The sequence below is a fragment of the Bacillus rossius genome, chromosome 1, assembly GCF_032445375.1.
Source record: "Bacillus rossius redtenbacheri isolate Brsri chromosome 1, Brsri_v3, whole genome shotgun sequence".
Lineage (NCBI taxonomy): Eukaryota > Metazoa > Arthropoda > Insecta > Phasmatodea > Bacillidae > Bacillus > Bacillus rossius.
In genome coordinates this window covers 303,875,962-303,891,631 of record NC_086330.1, presented here as the reverse complement: position 1 = coordinate 303,891,631, position 15,670 = coordinate 303,875,962, and the positions used below count along the sequence as shown (strand labels likewise).

The 15,670-nt window shown below is 39.4% G+C and overlaps 1 protein-coding gene across 1 annotated transcript in view; it reads right to left on the bottom strand.

Annotated features, from left to right (window-relative positions):
* Positions 1-239: 239 nt before the first annotated feature.
* The window catches only part of LOC134527843 (uncharacterized), a 48,909-nt gene continuing 33,478 nt past the window's right edge, over positions 240-15,670 (bottom strand). Inside the window, exon 2 of the mRNA XM_063360796.1 lies at positions 240-1,220. Coding sequence (XP_063216866.1) covers positions 335-1,220 — 886 coding nt within the window. The 3' untranslated portion in view covers positions 240-334. The remainder of the gene's footprint in view (positions 1,221-15,670) is intronic.

Genomic DNA, 15,670 nt, shown 5'->3' with positions numbered 1-15,670 from the left:
TAGATTGGCATACGAATTGGTATAGATTGGCATACGGATTAGCATAGATTGGCATACGGATTGGCATAGATTGGCATTGATTGGCATGGATTAGCATAGATTAGCATGGATTAGCATACGGATTAGATGACGTCATCCAAGATGGCCGCCGGATCCTCGATCCTCCGCCTGGCCTTGAACCCCCTATTTCCAACTACTTTAATAGCTTATGAAATTGCCAAATAAACAAATAACAATAATTTTTCTTCATTATTTACTTTATTTCATAGTACAAGTAACAGAATGTACAATACTCCTAATTCACAATGTGGATTAACACTTGGTAACTTAGGCCCTATACAGTTTCCATTTCAGAAAAAAATGCCACGAACTTATCCCTTACTGTATAGGCTGCGTTAGAGCCCCTATTTTCACCCAAAGAAGTAAATCTAACAGGTCTGCTAGTAGTGTTGTCATCATTACTATCTTCTTGTCCAGGTGATACTTGTTGTTCGCCTTCTTTGTCGATGACAATGTTATGCAACAAGCATATGCATTGAACTATGGTGTCAACAAAGTCTGGCTCCACTTCAATGCTTTTCTGCAGCAGTCTCCATTTGCTGCTAATTATGCCAAATGTGCATTCAATAACCTGACGAACTTTAGAGAGCCGCCTATTGAACAGCCTTTTAGCCGGATCCAAATTGTATCCTGGAAACGGTCGCATGAGATAAGTTTTGAGTGGGTATGCTTCATCGCCAAGAATAACATGGGGAACCTTTATGTTCGTTCCTGGCAATGCAACAAATAATTGTGAACCTAACCCCCCTTTTTCAAGTTTTTCTGAAAGAATTGAATGAGAAAAAATTCCCCCGTCACTTTCTTTGCCATAACCGCCAACATCGACAGCAATAAACTTATAGTCAGGTCCGGCAACACCTTGCAATACAATCGAGAAATATTGTTTATAATTTCTAAACATGCTGCCAGAATGTCGTGGGTTTCGTATACGTACATGTTTACTGTCAACACAGCCTACACAGTTTGGGAATCTCCATCTTTCCCAAAATCTTTGTTTGATTGATTCAATCTCTTGGTCTGTTGAGGGAAAAGTCATGTGGGCAGCTTGCAGTTTGTCCAGGATTGCCTTGCTTGTTTCCTTAACAATCCTCCCGACTGTTACATCAGACATCCTATAGGTGTACCCCAATGTCTTGAAAGATGATCCTGTTGCAAAGTACCTGTAATGAAACAAACCATTAACGCACACCAGGTAAAACAACTATGTCAGGGAATCCTACATCGGATAGTGCAAAGAGTGCCAATGGTTGGAATTAGCTAAATGACATTACTTTTATATCAACCTATGGTTAGTAGAATATTTTGTTTGTTTTAGTGGCTGAATTGAAAAGGAGGTGGAAGGGACTTCGAGATGCATTCAGAAGAGAATACAAAAAATTGTTGAAATCAGGTCAAGAGGCACCTGATGAATTTGAATCCTCGTGGCCATTTTTTGATCAAATGCTTTTCTTGCGTGACGTTATGGAACCTAGGCAGCTCAAGGGGAACATTCCTCTTCCAGTAAAACATACTGAAACTGAAACTGTAAGTGAAGATGCAATTGAAGAAGACCTAGAATTAGAGAGCGAAAAAGACGATTCATTCCTTGAAAACTCCAACAGCAACTCCGCAGTTCATCACAGCGAACCACACCTAGCGCCAACTGCTCTTCAAACAATGGGACCACCCCTAACAACTCCGACTAAGAGAAAACCCACAAGATTGGATATCGACAGAAAGAACAGAGACCGAGGATCTCCAGGAAAGAGCAGCTCGAATAAAACGAAGAGGTCAGTAGATGTCAGTGATACTCATTTCTTAGAAATTGAGAAAGCCAAGCTGAAATTGTTAGAAACATCTGCTTCATCGAAAAATGATAGTGAATATCAGTTTCTTGTTAGCCTGCTACCTTATTTGAAAAATATTCCAACCAGCCGGCAACTCCAAGTAAGGAATAAACTTCAGCAGGTTTTGATCGACGAACAAGAACGCAACAGTTTTGTCGCAATCAATTACAAGGATCCCTTGCCTTCAACCGTGAATCAATCACCTGGACATTCATCTTGGAGTAATAGTGCGTACACAGGATGCAGTTCCGATACTACCTCCGAATCGTCGTGGGATGTTACACCAGTAAACTCTCCATTGCAAAGTTTTATAACCAATTTTAAGTAAATGTCTCAAAGATCAAATGTTGCCACCAATGTAGCTAAAGTTACAATTCACAAATTATTATTTTTTTATTCTTGATTTGGTTGATGTATAAACCACAAAAAATAAAGTAACTACTTATTTTATACAAATTAAACTGTAACTAAATCTTGAGTGTACATATCATATTATATTTTGCAAAAAACAATCTGAAATAAAATGAACTTTGAATGTTGTATCCTGTTACACTTGATTTACTTCTGATGTTCTTGGTGATTCTGTACTTTATGTTAATTATTTTTTCGTTTGACGTACAAAACAAACGAAATTATTATTAAAAAAATAATTGAACAACAATTTTACTAAAATTAAAACATCAAATTCAAATCAATAAAATATTATAATGTGTTAATATAGTTGAAATATTAGGTGAGTAGACACCTTAAAGTTACACTCAGACGTTCACTAGGTGAAATCGTCTCCCTAAAATTTGATTCCTTTGAAATACTGTTCTCTATACTATTTAAAATGTAATCAAAAGTGTCTTTGCTCATCCTATAATAGTCAGAAAATTTTGCGGGTTCTCTTTCCAAATCTTTATGCAAATGGTTGTACTCGCCCATTGTTTTCCTCTTCTTATAAATTGGACTCATCCAACAAGACCTTTTCTTTCTAGCTGTCACCCGACGCCTCAAAAGGTAAGTACTGTCGAACAAGAATAACTCCTCGACATCCATTACTAAAAAGGTTACCAAACTAGATCCTGTAACTAAAACATAACACAACAAACACACGTCTGTCTGTAAACGCCAACTCACGTACACTGCATATTCGCTTGCAGTGGAAGAGCCCTACGCTCGTTGCTGCTCAGCAGTAGTAGGAAAATACCGGTTCTGGGACAGGAGCAGGATCCAGGATCCGGCGGCCATCTTGGATGACGTCATCTAATCCGTATGCTAATCCATGCTAATCCGTATGCTAATCTATGCTAATCTATGCTAATCCTTGCCAATCTATGCTAATCCATGCCAATCTATGCCAATCCGTATGCCAATCTATGCTAATCCGTATGCCAATCTATGCCAATTCGTATGCCAATCTATGCTAATTCGTATGCCCATCTATGCTAATCCATATGCCAATCTATGCTAATCCATATGTTAATCCATGCTAATCCATGCTAATCCATCCGCCATTTTGTATTTCTAGAAATTTCCACCAACTTCGAATCGTGACGTCACCGTTGCACTTTTCGTCACGGCCGCCATCTTGGATTCGAATTTTTATTTTTTTTCGAACTTCAACTTTTCGAAATTCGATGTAATCATCAGCCGCCATCTTGTTTCGTCTGCTGGTGGCCGCCATCTTGTTTTCGTCTGCTGGTGGCCGCCATCTTGTTTTCGTCTGCTGGAGGCAGCCATCTTGTGACGTCATATAGTTCTGTTGGTCGCCACCAGATAGCAGCAGGGATTATTTTATTTTAACTAAAATATTTTCAGTGCCGAGGCTGGGATTCGATCCATGGGACGTGAAAACGTCCAGGATGTCGTGGTTACGAGGCGGACGCCTTGACCACTAGACCACGAGACCAATTGTAATATGGTGGAATAAATAATCTATATATGCTACGTACTGACGGCAAGTTTATGATAAATGGGGGGGAGGGTGTTTTTGCCTTAATGCATACCTAAGGCGCCACATTTGAAATTAAAATTATTATACAGCCGCCATCTTTAATTCCAGCACAGACTACCAGATGGCGCTAAATTCAAAAAATTAGTTGCCAGAGGCGCCGCCATCTTGGTTCTCAAGTTGGCTGGTAGATGTCGCTAGTATCGCGCGCCAAATTCAAAAATTAGTTGCCAGAGGCGCCGCCATCTTGGTTCTCAAGTTGGCTGGTAGATGTCGCTAGTATCGCGCCAAATTCAAAAATTAGTTGCCAGAGATGCCGCCATCTTGGTTCTCAAGTTGGCTGGTAGATGTCGCTAGTATCGCGCGCCAAATTCAAAAATTAGTTGCCAGAGGCACCGCCATCTTGGTTCTCAAGTTGACTGGTAGATGGCGCCACCCTCGCCATATTTTAGTTCATACAATCGATACCAGATGACGCCACCATCGCCATCTTTAGTTCCTAGTGTTGCTACCAGAGTGTGCCACCATCGCCATCTTTAATTCTTAAAGTTACCGCCGGAGCGCGCCACCGTCGCCATCTTTAATTCTTAAAGTTACTGCCGGATGGCGCCAAGTGTTATGTAGTCAGTCTAGACAAGTCGGGATAAGTTTGGAACCTGTAGCTATATTATTATTAATTAATAATGTATGTTTATTAAATATGATAGAGTATTTATAAAATATTGGTGTTGTGTAGAGTCTCTCTCTCTTCTTCTCGTAGTGGCGGAAGACATCTCGAAGGTAGTGTTAGAATTTATGTATTAAAGCAATCACTCTAGCTGAGGAGGTTAATAACTTATAGTTACAATTCAATAATATCGGCAATTAAATGTTTTGAAATTAAAGCAAACAACGTAAATGTTAAACACATATTTATTTAAATCTTATTACAAACAGCAAGGGATAAGAAAAATCACTGATTTAAAAGAATTAAATAATGAGTAATAAAAGTACATAATATTCACACACTGCACATCATAGTGACAAAGTCAACATAACCTATTTACATAAACCAGAGACCCAATACCTAAATATTAAGCATAACTACAAGTTACATAGGATATAATATACTCTGAAATACATATTAAAGAGAAAATTGATATAAATAATATTATACTTTGCTCAATAGTTCCAGAAGTAATGAACGTACAGCTACACGAGCAATCTCAACAGTTCTTTCATCACTAGTGTTTTCTGTAGAACATACTTGAGTGGTGTCTTCACTGATCGGACCTAGATGACTGAGATCTCGGGTTCGACTCTTGCGAGATGTAGGAAGGCGAAGCTGACGCCTGCGTTTATGCTGGACTGCTACTGATGTAGTAGGTGCTGGCGATGTGGGACTCATCTGGGTACAGCTAGATGATGTCTGGACTGACGAAGTCTGACCACATGCAGATGCTGGCGGTGACTTAATAGCTGGTTGGTTGAATGCATGTACGAAAACCTCTTCAGGCGTTGCAGGGAGAACTGTATCGTCTCTCATCATATTCACACTACAATGTCCATAGCCCAGACAGTTGATAACTTCTAGAGGTGTATCTTGAGGTCCTGGGTTTAAAACCTGTTTCACGTGAAACACAGCGTCACAACTCTCCGAAAAATGTTTTAAAACACCGTCGATCCACTCACTATAATCAACAGTGCCTAGCCCAGGCGTTACACTGGAGTATATCCGGTTCGGTTGAAAGTTAGGCATCTTGGTTAACTACTTCTGCTGTAGGTCCTTACACCACCACAGTTTCAGCTCGACTGCCATCGCACGAGGCGAGGGTCGTATCACTTGGATACAACATTCCAACACGGTGATCAACCATCCAAGCCCTAAGCATGCTCGCATTGTGTCTTGAGATCGAACCTGGACATGTATTATTGCACGTGTACAATTTATTTAATTCTTTCAATGATGGACAGTCATATTCTGCTTGTACATCTAATATTAGCACATGATGCTTACAATAGTTAGTTAGCCACCGTTTCTGCTCTATTCCTACAACCAATACAGGTCCGGTGAAATGACTTGCCAATATGTTAGGTATTGAAGCATAAGGAAAGAGTCCGTGTTCCCAATGTAAACCATGAAAATTTCTAGTGAGCCAAGCATTTGTTTTTTGATGCTTCCTGGTGAGATATCGCCATTCAAATGGAGGTTGAAAGTTACGTGTTATTACATTTCCTTCTTCATCTGCAATGCTAAGTTCCTTGATAATAAACCCATACTGACTAGAGAAGCCTTGGAGGTTTACACATTTCGTCATGGAGGTCGAGGCGAGACTAAGCCGGTAATGTACTGTCAGGTCTTAGATAATGGACGACACAATCTACCTTGTTGCAGGATGTCTCGATTATGTCCGGAGCCTCCTCGTCACAATCACTGGCCCAGTGATGACCGAAGTTGCAGACCTCTAGTTGAAGTAACCATCCTCGGTGACGTAGTGCACACGGCAGAATCCTGGAGTTACTTCCGCGTACTTTGCAGTTGGATCGAACAGCATTTGCTTGAATTTGTAGCAGCAGCTCTATACCCACACGACTATGTGTTGACTGCTGTGTCTAGGGTGTTGACCTCAATTTATACCGCTAGGACCCCCCTCCAGTCCAGTCACGTGTACCGTTGCTTCCGTTGTTGTCCCCCCGCCTTGCTGGCGGCCTCCAACATTCGAACGAGGTGATCAACCATCCAAGCCCTAAGCATGCTCGCATTGTGTCTTGAGATCGGGCCTGGACATCCAAGTTACATAGAGTATAATATACTCTGAAATACATAATAAAGAGAAAATTGATATAAATAACATTATACTTTGCTTAATAGTTCCAGAAGTAATGAACGCACTGCTTGACCAGTGACAGGTGTAACTAAATATTAAATATATTTTATATTTTATTTTCCATTACCTTTCGTGGAGTTTATTAATCATTCACTCTACGAAAAACAACTCAAGACAATATACCCGACCATCGAATTAAATACAGTACCGCTATGCCTTACATGAAAGTCTAATTATTCGATAATCTGAATAACCTATAAATCATTCATGTACAAAGCCACACATACAGGCCAATTGTCTATGGACCATGAGACCGAGTCATGACAATATCAGACGTATAGGTTAGAATTTTCAGAACCGCAGGACCTTCTTCGTCTTTAGATAATTACAGTCATTTAGACCATCATGAAATCTTAATACATACTAAAGGACCAAGCAACCTTGAAAAATATTTTAGTAACACCAAGAGGTTTTGAACTAGTAAATATTCAGTCACTACATATTTTACTATGCGCAATCAACAAAAAGGAAGCACCATCAACGAAAAGGCAGCACATTTGTAAACACCATCAACAAAAAGGAAGCACAATCGGAAGCACATTCATAGAAAAGGAAGCACAATCGGAAGCACATTCATAGAAAAGGAAGCACAATCGGAAGCACAATCACAAAAAGGAAGCACATTTGGAAGCACAATCACAAAAAGGAAGCACATTTGGAAGCACAATCCACAAAAAGGAAGCACATTTGGAAGCACATTTGGAAGCACATTCAACGAAAAAGGAAGCACAATCAACAAAAAGGAAGCACATTTTGGAAGCACCATCAACAAAAAGGAAGCACATTTTGGAAGCACAATCACAAAAAGGAAGCACATTTGGAAGCACAATCCACAAAAAGGAAGCACATTTGGAAGCACATTCAACGAAAAAGGAAGCACAATCATAGAAACAACGCACAATCGGAAGCACAATCCACAAAAAGGAAGCACATTTGGAAGCACATTCAACGAAAAAGGAAGCACAATCATAGAAACAACGCACAATCGGAAGCACAATCAACAAAAAGGAAGCACATTTTGGAAGCACCATCAACAAAAAGGAAGCACATTTTGGAAGCACCATCAAAAAGGCAGCACATTTTGGAAGCACAATCAAAAAAGGCAGCACATTTGGAAGCACATATACGACAAAAAGAAGGAAGCACATTTTGGAAGCACCATCAAAAGGCAGCACATTTGGTAACACAAGTTACGAGAACTAAGTCTTAGTTAGAAATCAGAATGCAAGAAATAAAAACATTAAATTTTTACTTTTAATATTTAATTTATTTCTTAAGATTATACAAATAGAAGTAAAATAAGCCATTATTGTATGTAGCCAGCTTTCCTCAGTTCTTCGAGTATGAAGGATATTTCTTTTATGCACGAATAGTTTCCTGCACAAAGCGAGCCATGTAGAAGTCTTAGCCGGTCAACCAATAAGTTTGGATCTTTCCACGATGTGTAATCAATCTCTTCTACCACCATCTCACTTGCTTGTTTATTATAAATACTTTTAATATCACAATCGTCCCAGTGATCATAATAAGCGTTATCAGATTTATTTATTTTAACACGTCGTTTCCATCGTTTCGGTCTCAGGACACCGTTACATTCTTCGATCTTGTCAGCGTTAGGTGCTTCATCACAGTCTATGCTTTTGTCAACAGCCTCAGAGTCACTGTAACAATCACTGTAGAAGGCATCCTCTTCACCCAGATTACCATATGAATTCGATATCGATGATGTCGAAGTGCCATTATCGTCTTCATGCTTCCTTTTTAGGAGTCCATCATCATTTTTACAAAGTAAGAAAGATCTACTTGAATTCGGCTGGAATGTATTCTCACTTTTCACGTTAAGGATTCTTCCATTGTCTTCATTCTTCCATAAATCATCATCGTCCTTCAATTTAAGTTCTTCGTCGAGATCGGAAGAGCCACGAACAAAATCTCTCTCAAGACAAGGAAAATTATTGCCGTAATGCACATCACTATTCCTTAGTCTAGTAGATCCATCGTTGTACTCTGGCTTGTAAGCAGGCTTAACGTTACAAGTTCTGTCATGTCTTTTTAAGCTCTCTCTCCGCGTAAACGACTTGCTACATCGAACGCAACTTATCATATTGCGTAGTGGATTTTTAACACAGTCATTCTTCTGGTGTTGTCTTCCATTCTTACTCAAGATAAATTCTTTGCTGCAAAACTTACACCTGTGTCCTTTCGATACAGCGACAGACACCGAATCAGGATTCATATTAGTTACTGTGACTAATGTTAGATACAAACAGACAGTTTTCCAATTGGAACCATTACTTAAATATAATTTTTTTAATATTTCTTAAGCGAGAGTTATCTCATGCAAAGGTACTTGTTGTAAGTAGTTCTGCTTTTCAACAACAGATGACACCACGTATTGCTTGCAGGTAAATATTATTTCTTTCTTTCATGCGGGATGCAGGATTCTCACTAACGATCGCAATACAGGGATGGCATCGCTAGACTCCAAGGAGAAGGTAGTTTGTTCATCCAGTTAGTGTTTCTCAAATTTCTCAGGGTATATATTATTATTTGACTTAATAATGATTTTTTTTTAAATTCCACCTAATAAAAATAAAATAGAAGCACTCATAGAAAACCATCAGGGATGATGTCGTTTATAAACATCATAAATTAACATTTTTTTTTTTAAAAAGTCCAAATTTAATCATGCTTAAGCAAAGAGTTCACAAGCGGGCTTGTGAACTCTTTGCTTAAGCAACATGAGAGTTCTAGCACAAGCGGGCTTGTGAACTCTTTGCTTAAGCAACATGAGAGTTCTAGCACAAGCGGGCTTGTGATAAACTCTCATGTTGCTTAAGCAAAGAGTTCACAAGCCCGCTTGTGAACTCTTTGCTTAAGCATGATTAAATTTGGACTTTTTTAAAAAAAAAATGTTAATTTATGATGTTTATAAACGACATCATCCCTGATGGTTTTCTATGAGTGCTTCTATTTTATTTTTATTAGGTGGAATTTAAAAAAAATCATTATTAAGTCAAATAATAATATATACCCTGAGAAATTTGAGAAACACTAACTGGATGAACAAACTACCTTCTCCTTGGAGTCTAGCGATGCCATCCCTGTATTGCGATCGTTAGTGAGAATCCTGCATCCCGCATGAAAGAAAGAAATAATATTTACCTGCAAGCAATACGTGGTGTCATCTGTTGTTGAAAAGCAGAACTACTTACAACAAGTACCTTTGCATGAGATAACTCTCGCTTAAGAAATATTTAAAAAATTATATTTAAGTAATGGTTCCAATTGGAAAACTGTCTGTTTGTATCTAACATTAGTCACAGTAACTAATATGAATCCTGATTCGGTGTCTGTCGCTGTATCGAAAGGACACAGGTGTAAGTTTTGCAGCAAAGAATTTATCTTGAGTAAGAATGGAAGACAACACCAGAAGAATGACTGTGTTAAAAATCCACTACGCAATATGATAAGTTGCGTTCGATGTAGCAAGTCGTTTACGCGGAGAGAGAGCTTAAAAAGACATGACAGAACTTGTAACGTTAAGCCTGCTTACAAGCCAGAGTACAACGATGGATCTACTAGACTAAGGAATAGTGATGTGCATTACGGCAATAATTTTCCTTGTCTTGAGAGAGATTTTGTTTGTGGCTCTTTCGATCTCGACGAAGAACTTAAATTGAAGGACGATGATGATTTATGGAAGAATGAAGACAATGGAAGAATCCTTAACGTGAAAAGTGTGAATACATTCCAGCCGAATTCAAGTAGATCTTTCTTACTTTGTAAAAATGATGATGGACTACTAAAAAGGAAGCATGAAGACGATAATGGCACTTCGACATCATCGATATCGAATTCATATGGTAATCTGGGTGAAGAGGATGCCTTCTACAGTGATTGTTACAGTGACTCTGAGGCTGTTGACAAAAGCATAGACTGTGATGAAGCACCTAACGCTGACAAGATCGAAGAATGTAACGGTGTCCTGAGACCGAAACGATGGAAACGACGTGTTAAAATAAATAAATCTGATAACGCTTATTATGATCACTGGGACGATTGTGATATTAAAAGTATTTATAATAAACAAGCAAGTGAGATGGTGGTAGAAGAGATTGATTACACATCGTGGAAAGATCCAAACTTATTGGTTGACCGGCTAAGACTTCTACATGGCTCGCTTTGTGCAGGAAACTATTCGTGCATAAAAGAAATATCCTTCATACTCGAAGAACTGAGGAAAGCTGGCTACATACAATAATGGCTTATTTTACTTCTATTTGTATAATCTTAAGAAATAAATTAAATATTAAAAGTAAAAATTTAATGTTTTTATTTCTTGCATTCTGATTTCTAACTAAGACTTAGTTCTCGTAACTTGTGTTACCAAATGTGCTGCCTTTTGATGGTGCTTCCAAAATGTGCTTCCTTCTTTTTGTCGTATATGTGCTTCCAAATGTGCTGCCTTTTTTGATTGTGCTTCCAAAATGTGCTGCCTTTTTGATGGTGCTTCCAAAATGTGCTTCCTTTTTGTTGATGGTGCTTCCAAAATGTGCTTCCTTTTTGTTGATTGTGCTTCCGATTGTGCGTTGTTTCTATGATTGTGCTTCCTTTTTCGTTGAATGTGCTTCCAAATGTGCTTCCTTTTTGTGGATTGTGCTTCCGATTGTGCGTTGTTTCTATGATTGTGCTTCCTTTTTCGTTGAATGTGCTTCCAAATGTGCTTCCTTTTTGTGGATTGTGCTTCCAAATGTGCTTCCTTTTTGTGATTGTGCTTCCAAAATGTGCTTCCTTTTTGTTGATGGTGCTTCCAAAATGTGCTTCCTTTTTGTTGATTGTGCTTCCTTTTTCGTTGAATGTGCTTCCAAATGTGCTTCCAAATGTGCTTCCTTTTTGTGGATTGTGCTTCCAAATGTGCTTCCTTTTTGTGATTGTGCTTCCAAATGTGCTTCCTTTTTGTGATTGTGCTTCCGATTGTGCTTCCTTTTCTATGAATGTGCTTCCGATTGTGCTTCCTTTTCTATGAATGTGCTTCCGATTGTGCTTCCTTTTTGTTGATGGTGTTTACAAATGTGCTGCCTTTTCGTTGATGGTGCTTCCTTTTTGTTGATTGCGCATAGTAAAATATGTAGTGACTGAATATTTACTAGTTCAAAACCTCTTGGTGTTACTAAAATATTTTTCAAGGTTGCTTGGTCCTTTAGTATGTATTAAGATTTCATGATGGTCTAAATGACTGTAATTATCTAAAGACGAAGAAGGTCCTGCGGTTCTGAAAATTCTAACCTATACGTCTGATATTGTCATGACTCGGTCTCATGGTCCATAGACAATTGGCCTGTATGTGTGGCTTTGTACATGAATGATTTATAGGTTATTCAGATTATCGAATAATTAGACTTTCATGTAAGGCATAGCGGTACTGTATTTAATTCGATGGTCGGGTATATTGTCTTGAGTTGTTTTTCGTAGAGTGAATGATTAATAAACTCCACGAAAGGTAATGGAAAATAAAATATAAAATATATTTAATATTTAGTTACACCTGTCACTGGTCAAGCAGTGCGTTCATTACTTCTGGAACTATTAAGCAAAGTATAATGTTATTTATATCAATTTTCTCTTTATTATGTATTTCAGAGTATATTATACTCTATGTAACTTGGATGTCCAGGCCCGATCTCAAGACACAATGCGAGCATGCTTAGGGCTTGGATGGTTGATCACCTCGTTCGAATGTTGGAGGCCGCCAGCAAGGCGGGGGGACAACAACGGAAGCAACGGTACACGTGACTGGACTGGAGGGGGGTCCTAGCGGTATAAATTGAGGTCAACACCCTAGACACAGCAGTCAACACATAGTCGTGTGGGTATAGAGCTGCTGCTACAAATTCAAGCAAATGCTGTTCGATCCAACTGCAAAGTACGCGGAAGTAACTCCAGGATTCTGCCGTGTGCACTACGTCACCGAGGATGGTTACTTCAACTAGAGGTCTGCAACTTCGGTCATCACTGGGCCAGTGATTGTGACGAGGAGGCTCCGGACATAATCGAGACATCCTGCAACAAGGTAGATTGTGTCGTCCATTATCTAAGACCTGACAGTACATTACCGGCTTAGTCTCGCCTCGACCTCCATGACGAAATGTGTAAACCTCCAAGGCTTCTCTAGTCAGTATGGGTTTATTATCAAGGAACTTAGCATTGCAGATGAAGAAGGAAATGTAATAACACGTAACTTTCAACCTCCATTTGAATGGCGATATCTCACCAGGAAGCATCAAAAAACAAATGCTTGGCTCACTAGAAATTTTCATGGTTTACATTGGGAACACGGACTCTTTCCTTATGCTTCAATACCCAACATATTGGCAAGTCATTTCACCGGACCTGTATTGGTTGTAGGAATAGAGCAGAAACGGTGGCTAACTAACTATTGTAAGCATCATGTGCTAATATTAGATGTACAAGCAGAATATGACTGTCCATCATTGAAAGAATTAAATAAATTGTACACGTGCAATAATACATGTCCAGGTTCGATCTCAAGACACAATGCGAGCATGCTTAGGGCTTGGATGGTTGATCACCGTGTTGGAATGTTGTATCCAAGTGATACGACCCTCGCCTCGTGCGATGGCAGTCGAGCTGAAACTGTGGTGGTGTAAGGACCTACAGCAGAAGTAGTTAACCAAGATGTCTAACTTTCAACCGAACAGGATATACTCCAGTGTAACGCCTGGGCTAGGCACTGTTGATTATAGTGAGTGGATCGACGGTGTTTTAAAACATTTTTCGGAGAGTTGTGACGCTGTGTTTCACGTGAAACAGGTTTTAAACCCAGGACCTCAAGATACACCTCTAGAAGTTATCAACTGTCTGGGCTATGGACATTGTAGTGTGAATATGATGAGAGACGATACAGTTCTCCCTGCAACGCCTGAAGAGGTTTTCGTACATGCATTCAACCAACCAGCTATTAAGTCACCGCCAGCATCTGCATGTGGTCAGACTTCGTCAGTCCAGACATCATCTAGCTGTACCCAGATGAGTCCCACATCGCCAGCACCTACTACATCAGTAGCAGTCCAGCATAAACGCAGGCGTCAGCTTCGCCTTCCTACATCTCGCAAGAGTCGAACCCGAGATCTCAGTCATCTAGGTCCGATCAGTGAAGACACCACTCAAGTATGTTCTACAGAAAACACTAGTGATGAAAGAACTGTTGAGATTGCTCGTGTAGCTGTACGTTCATTACTTCTGGAACTATTGAGCAAAGTATAATATTATTTATATCAATTTTCTCTTTAATATGTATTTCAGAGTATATTATATCCTATGTAACTTGTAGTTATGCTTAATATTTAGGTATTGGGTCTCTGGTTTATGTAAATAGGTTATGTTGACTTTGTCACTATGATGTGCAGTGTGTGAATATTATGTACTTTTATTACTCATTATTTAATTCTTTTAAATCAGTGATTTTTCTTATCCCTTGCTGTTTGTAATAAGATTTAAATAAATATGTGTTTAACATTTACGTTGTTTGCTTTAATTTCAAAACATTTAATTGCCGATATTATTGAATTGTAACTATAAGTTATTAACCTCCTCAGCTAGAGTGATTGCTTTAATACATAAATTCTAACACTACCTTCGAGATGTCTTCCGCCACTACGAGAAGAAGAGAGAGAGACTCTACACAACACCAATATTTTATAAATACTCTATCATATTTAATAAACATACATTATTAATTAATAATAATATAGCTACAGGTTCCAAACTTATCCCGACTTGTCTAGACTGACTACATAACACTTGGCACCATCCGGCAGTAACTTTAAGAATTAAAGATGGCGACGGTGGCGCGCTCCGGCGGTAACTTTAAGAATTAAAGATGGCGATGGTGGCACACTCTGGTAGCAACACTAGGAACTAAAGATGGCGATGGTGGCGTCATCTGGTATCGATTGTATGAACTAAAATATGGCGACGGTGGCGCCATCTACCAGTCAACTTGAGAACCAAGATGGCGGTGCCTCTGGCAACTATTTTTTGAATTTGGCGCGCGATACTAGCGACATCTACCAGCCAACTTGAGAACCAAGATGGCGGCGTCTCTGGCAACTAATTTTTGAATTTGGCGCGCGATACTAGCGACATCTACCAGCCAACTTGAGAACCAAGATGGCGGCGCCTCTGGCAACTAATTTTTGAATTTGGCGCGCGATACTAGCGACATCTACCAGCCAACTTGAGAACCAAGATGGCGGCGCCTCTGGCAACTAATTTTTTGAATTTAGCGCCATCTGGTAGTCTGTGCTGGAATTAAAGATGGCGGCTGTATAATAATTTTAATTTCAAATGTGGCGCCTTAGATATGCATTAAGGCAAAAACACCCTCCCCCCCATTTATCATAAACTTGCCGTCAGTACGTAGCATATATAGATTATTTATTCCACCATATCCCAATTGGTCTCGTGGTCTAGTGGTCAAGGCGTCCGCCTCGTAACCACGACATCCTGGACGTTTTCACGTCCCATGGATCGAATCCCAGCCTCGGCACTGAAAATATTTTAGTTAAAGAAAAAAATAAAATAATCCCTGCTGCTATCTGGTGGCGACCAACAGAACTATATGACGTCACAAGATGGCTGCCTCCAGCAGACGAAAACAAGATGGCGGCCACCAGCAGACGAAAACAAGATGGCGGCCACCAGCAGACGAAACAAGATGGCGGCTGATGATTACATCGAATTTCGAAAAGTTGAAGTTCGAAAAAAAAAAAAATTCGAATCCAAGATGGCGGCCGTGACGAAAAGTGCAACGGTGACGTCACGATTCGAAGTTGGTGGAAATTTCTAGAAATACAAAATGGCGGATGGATTAGCAAGGATTAGCATGGATTAACATATGGATTAGCATAGATTGGCATATGGATTAGCATAGATGGGCATACGAATTAGCATAGATT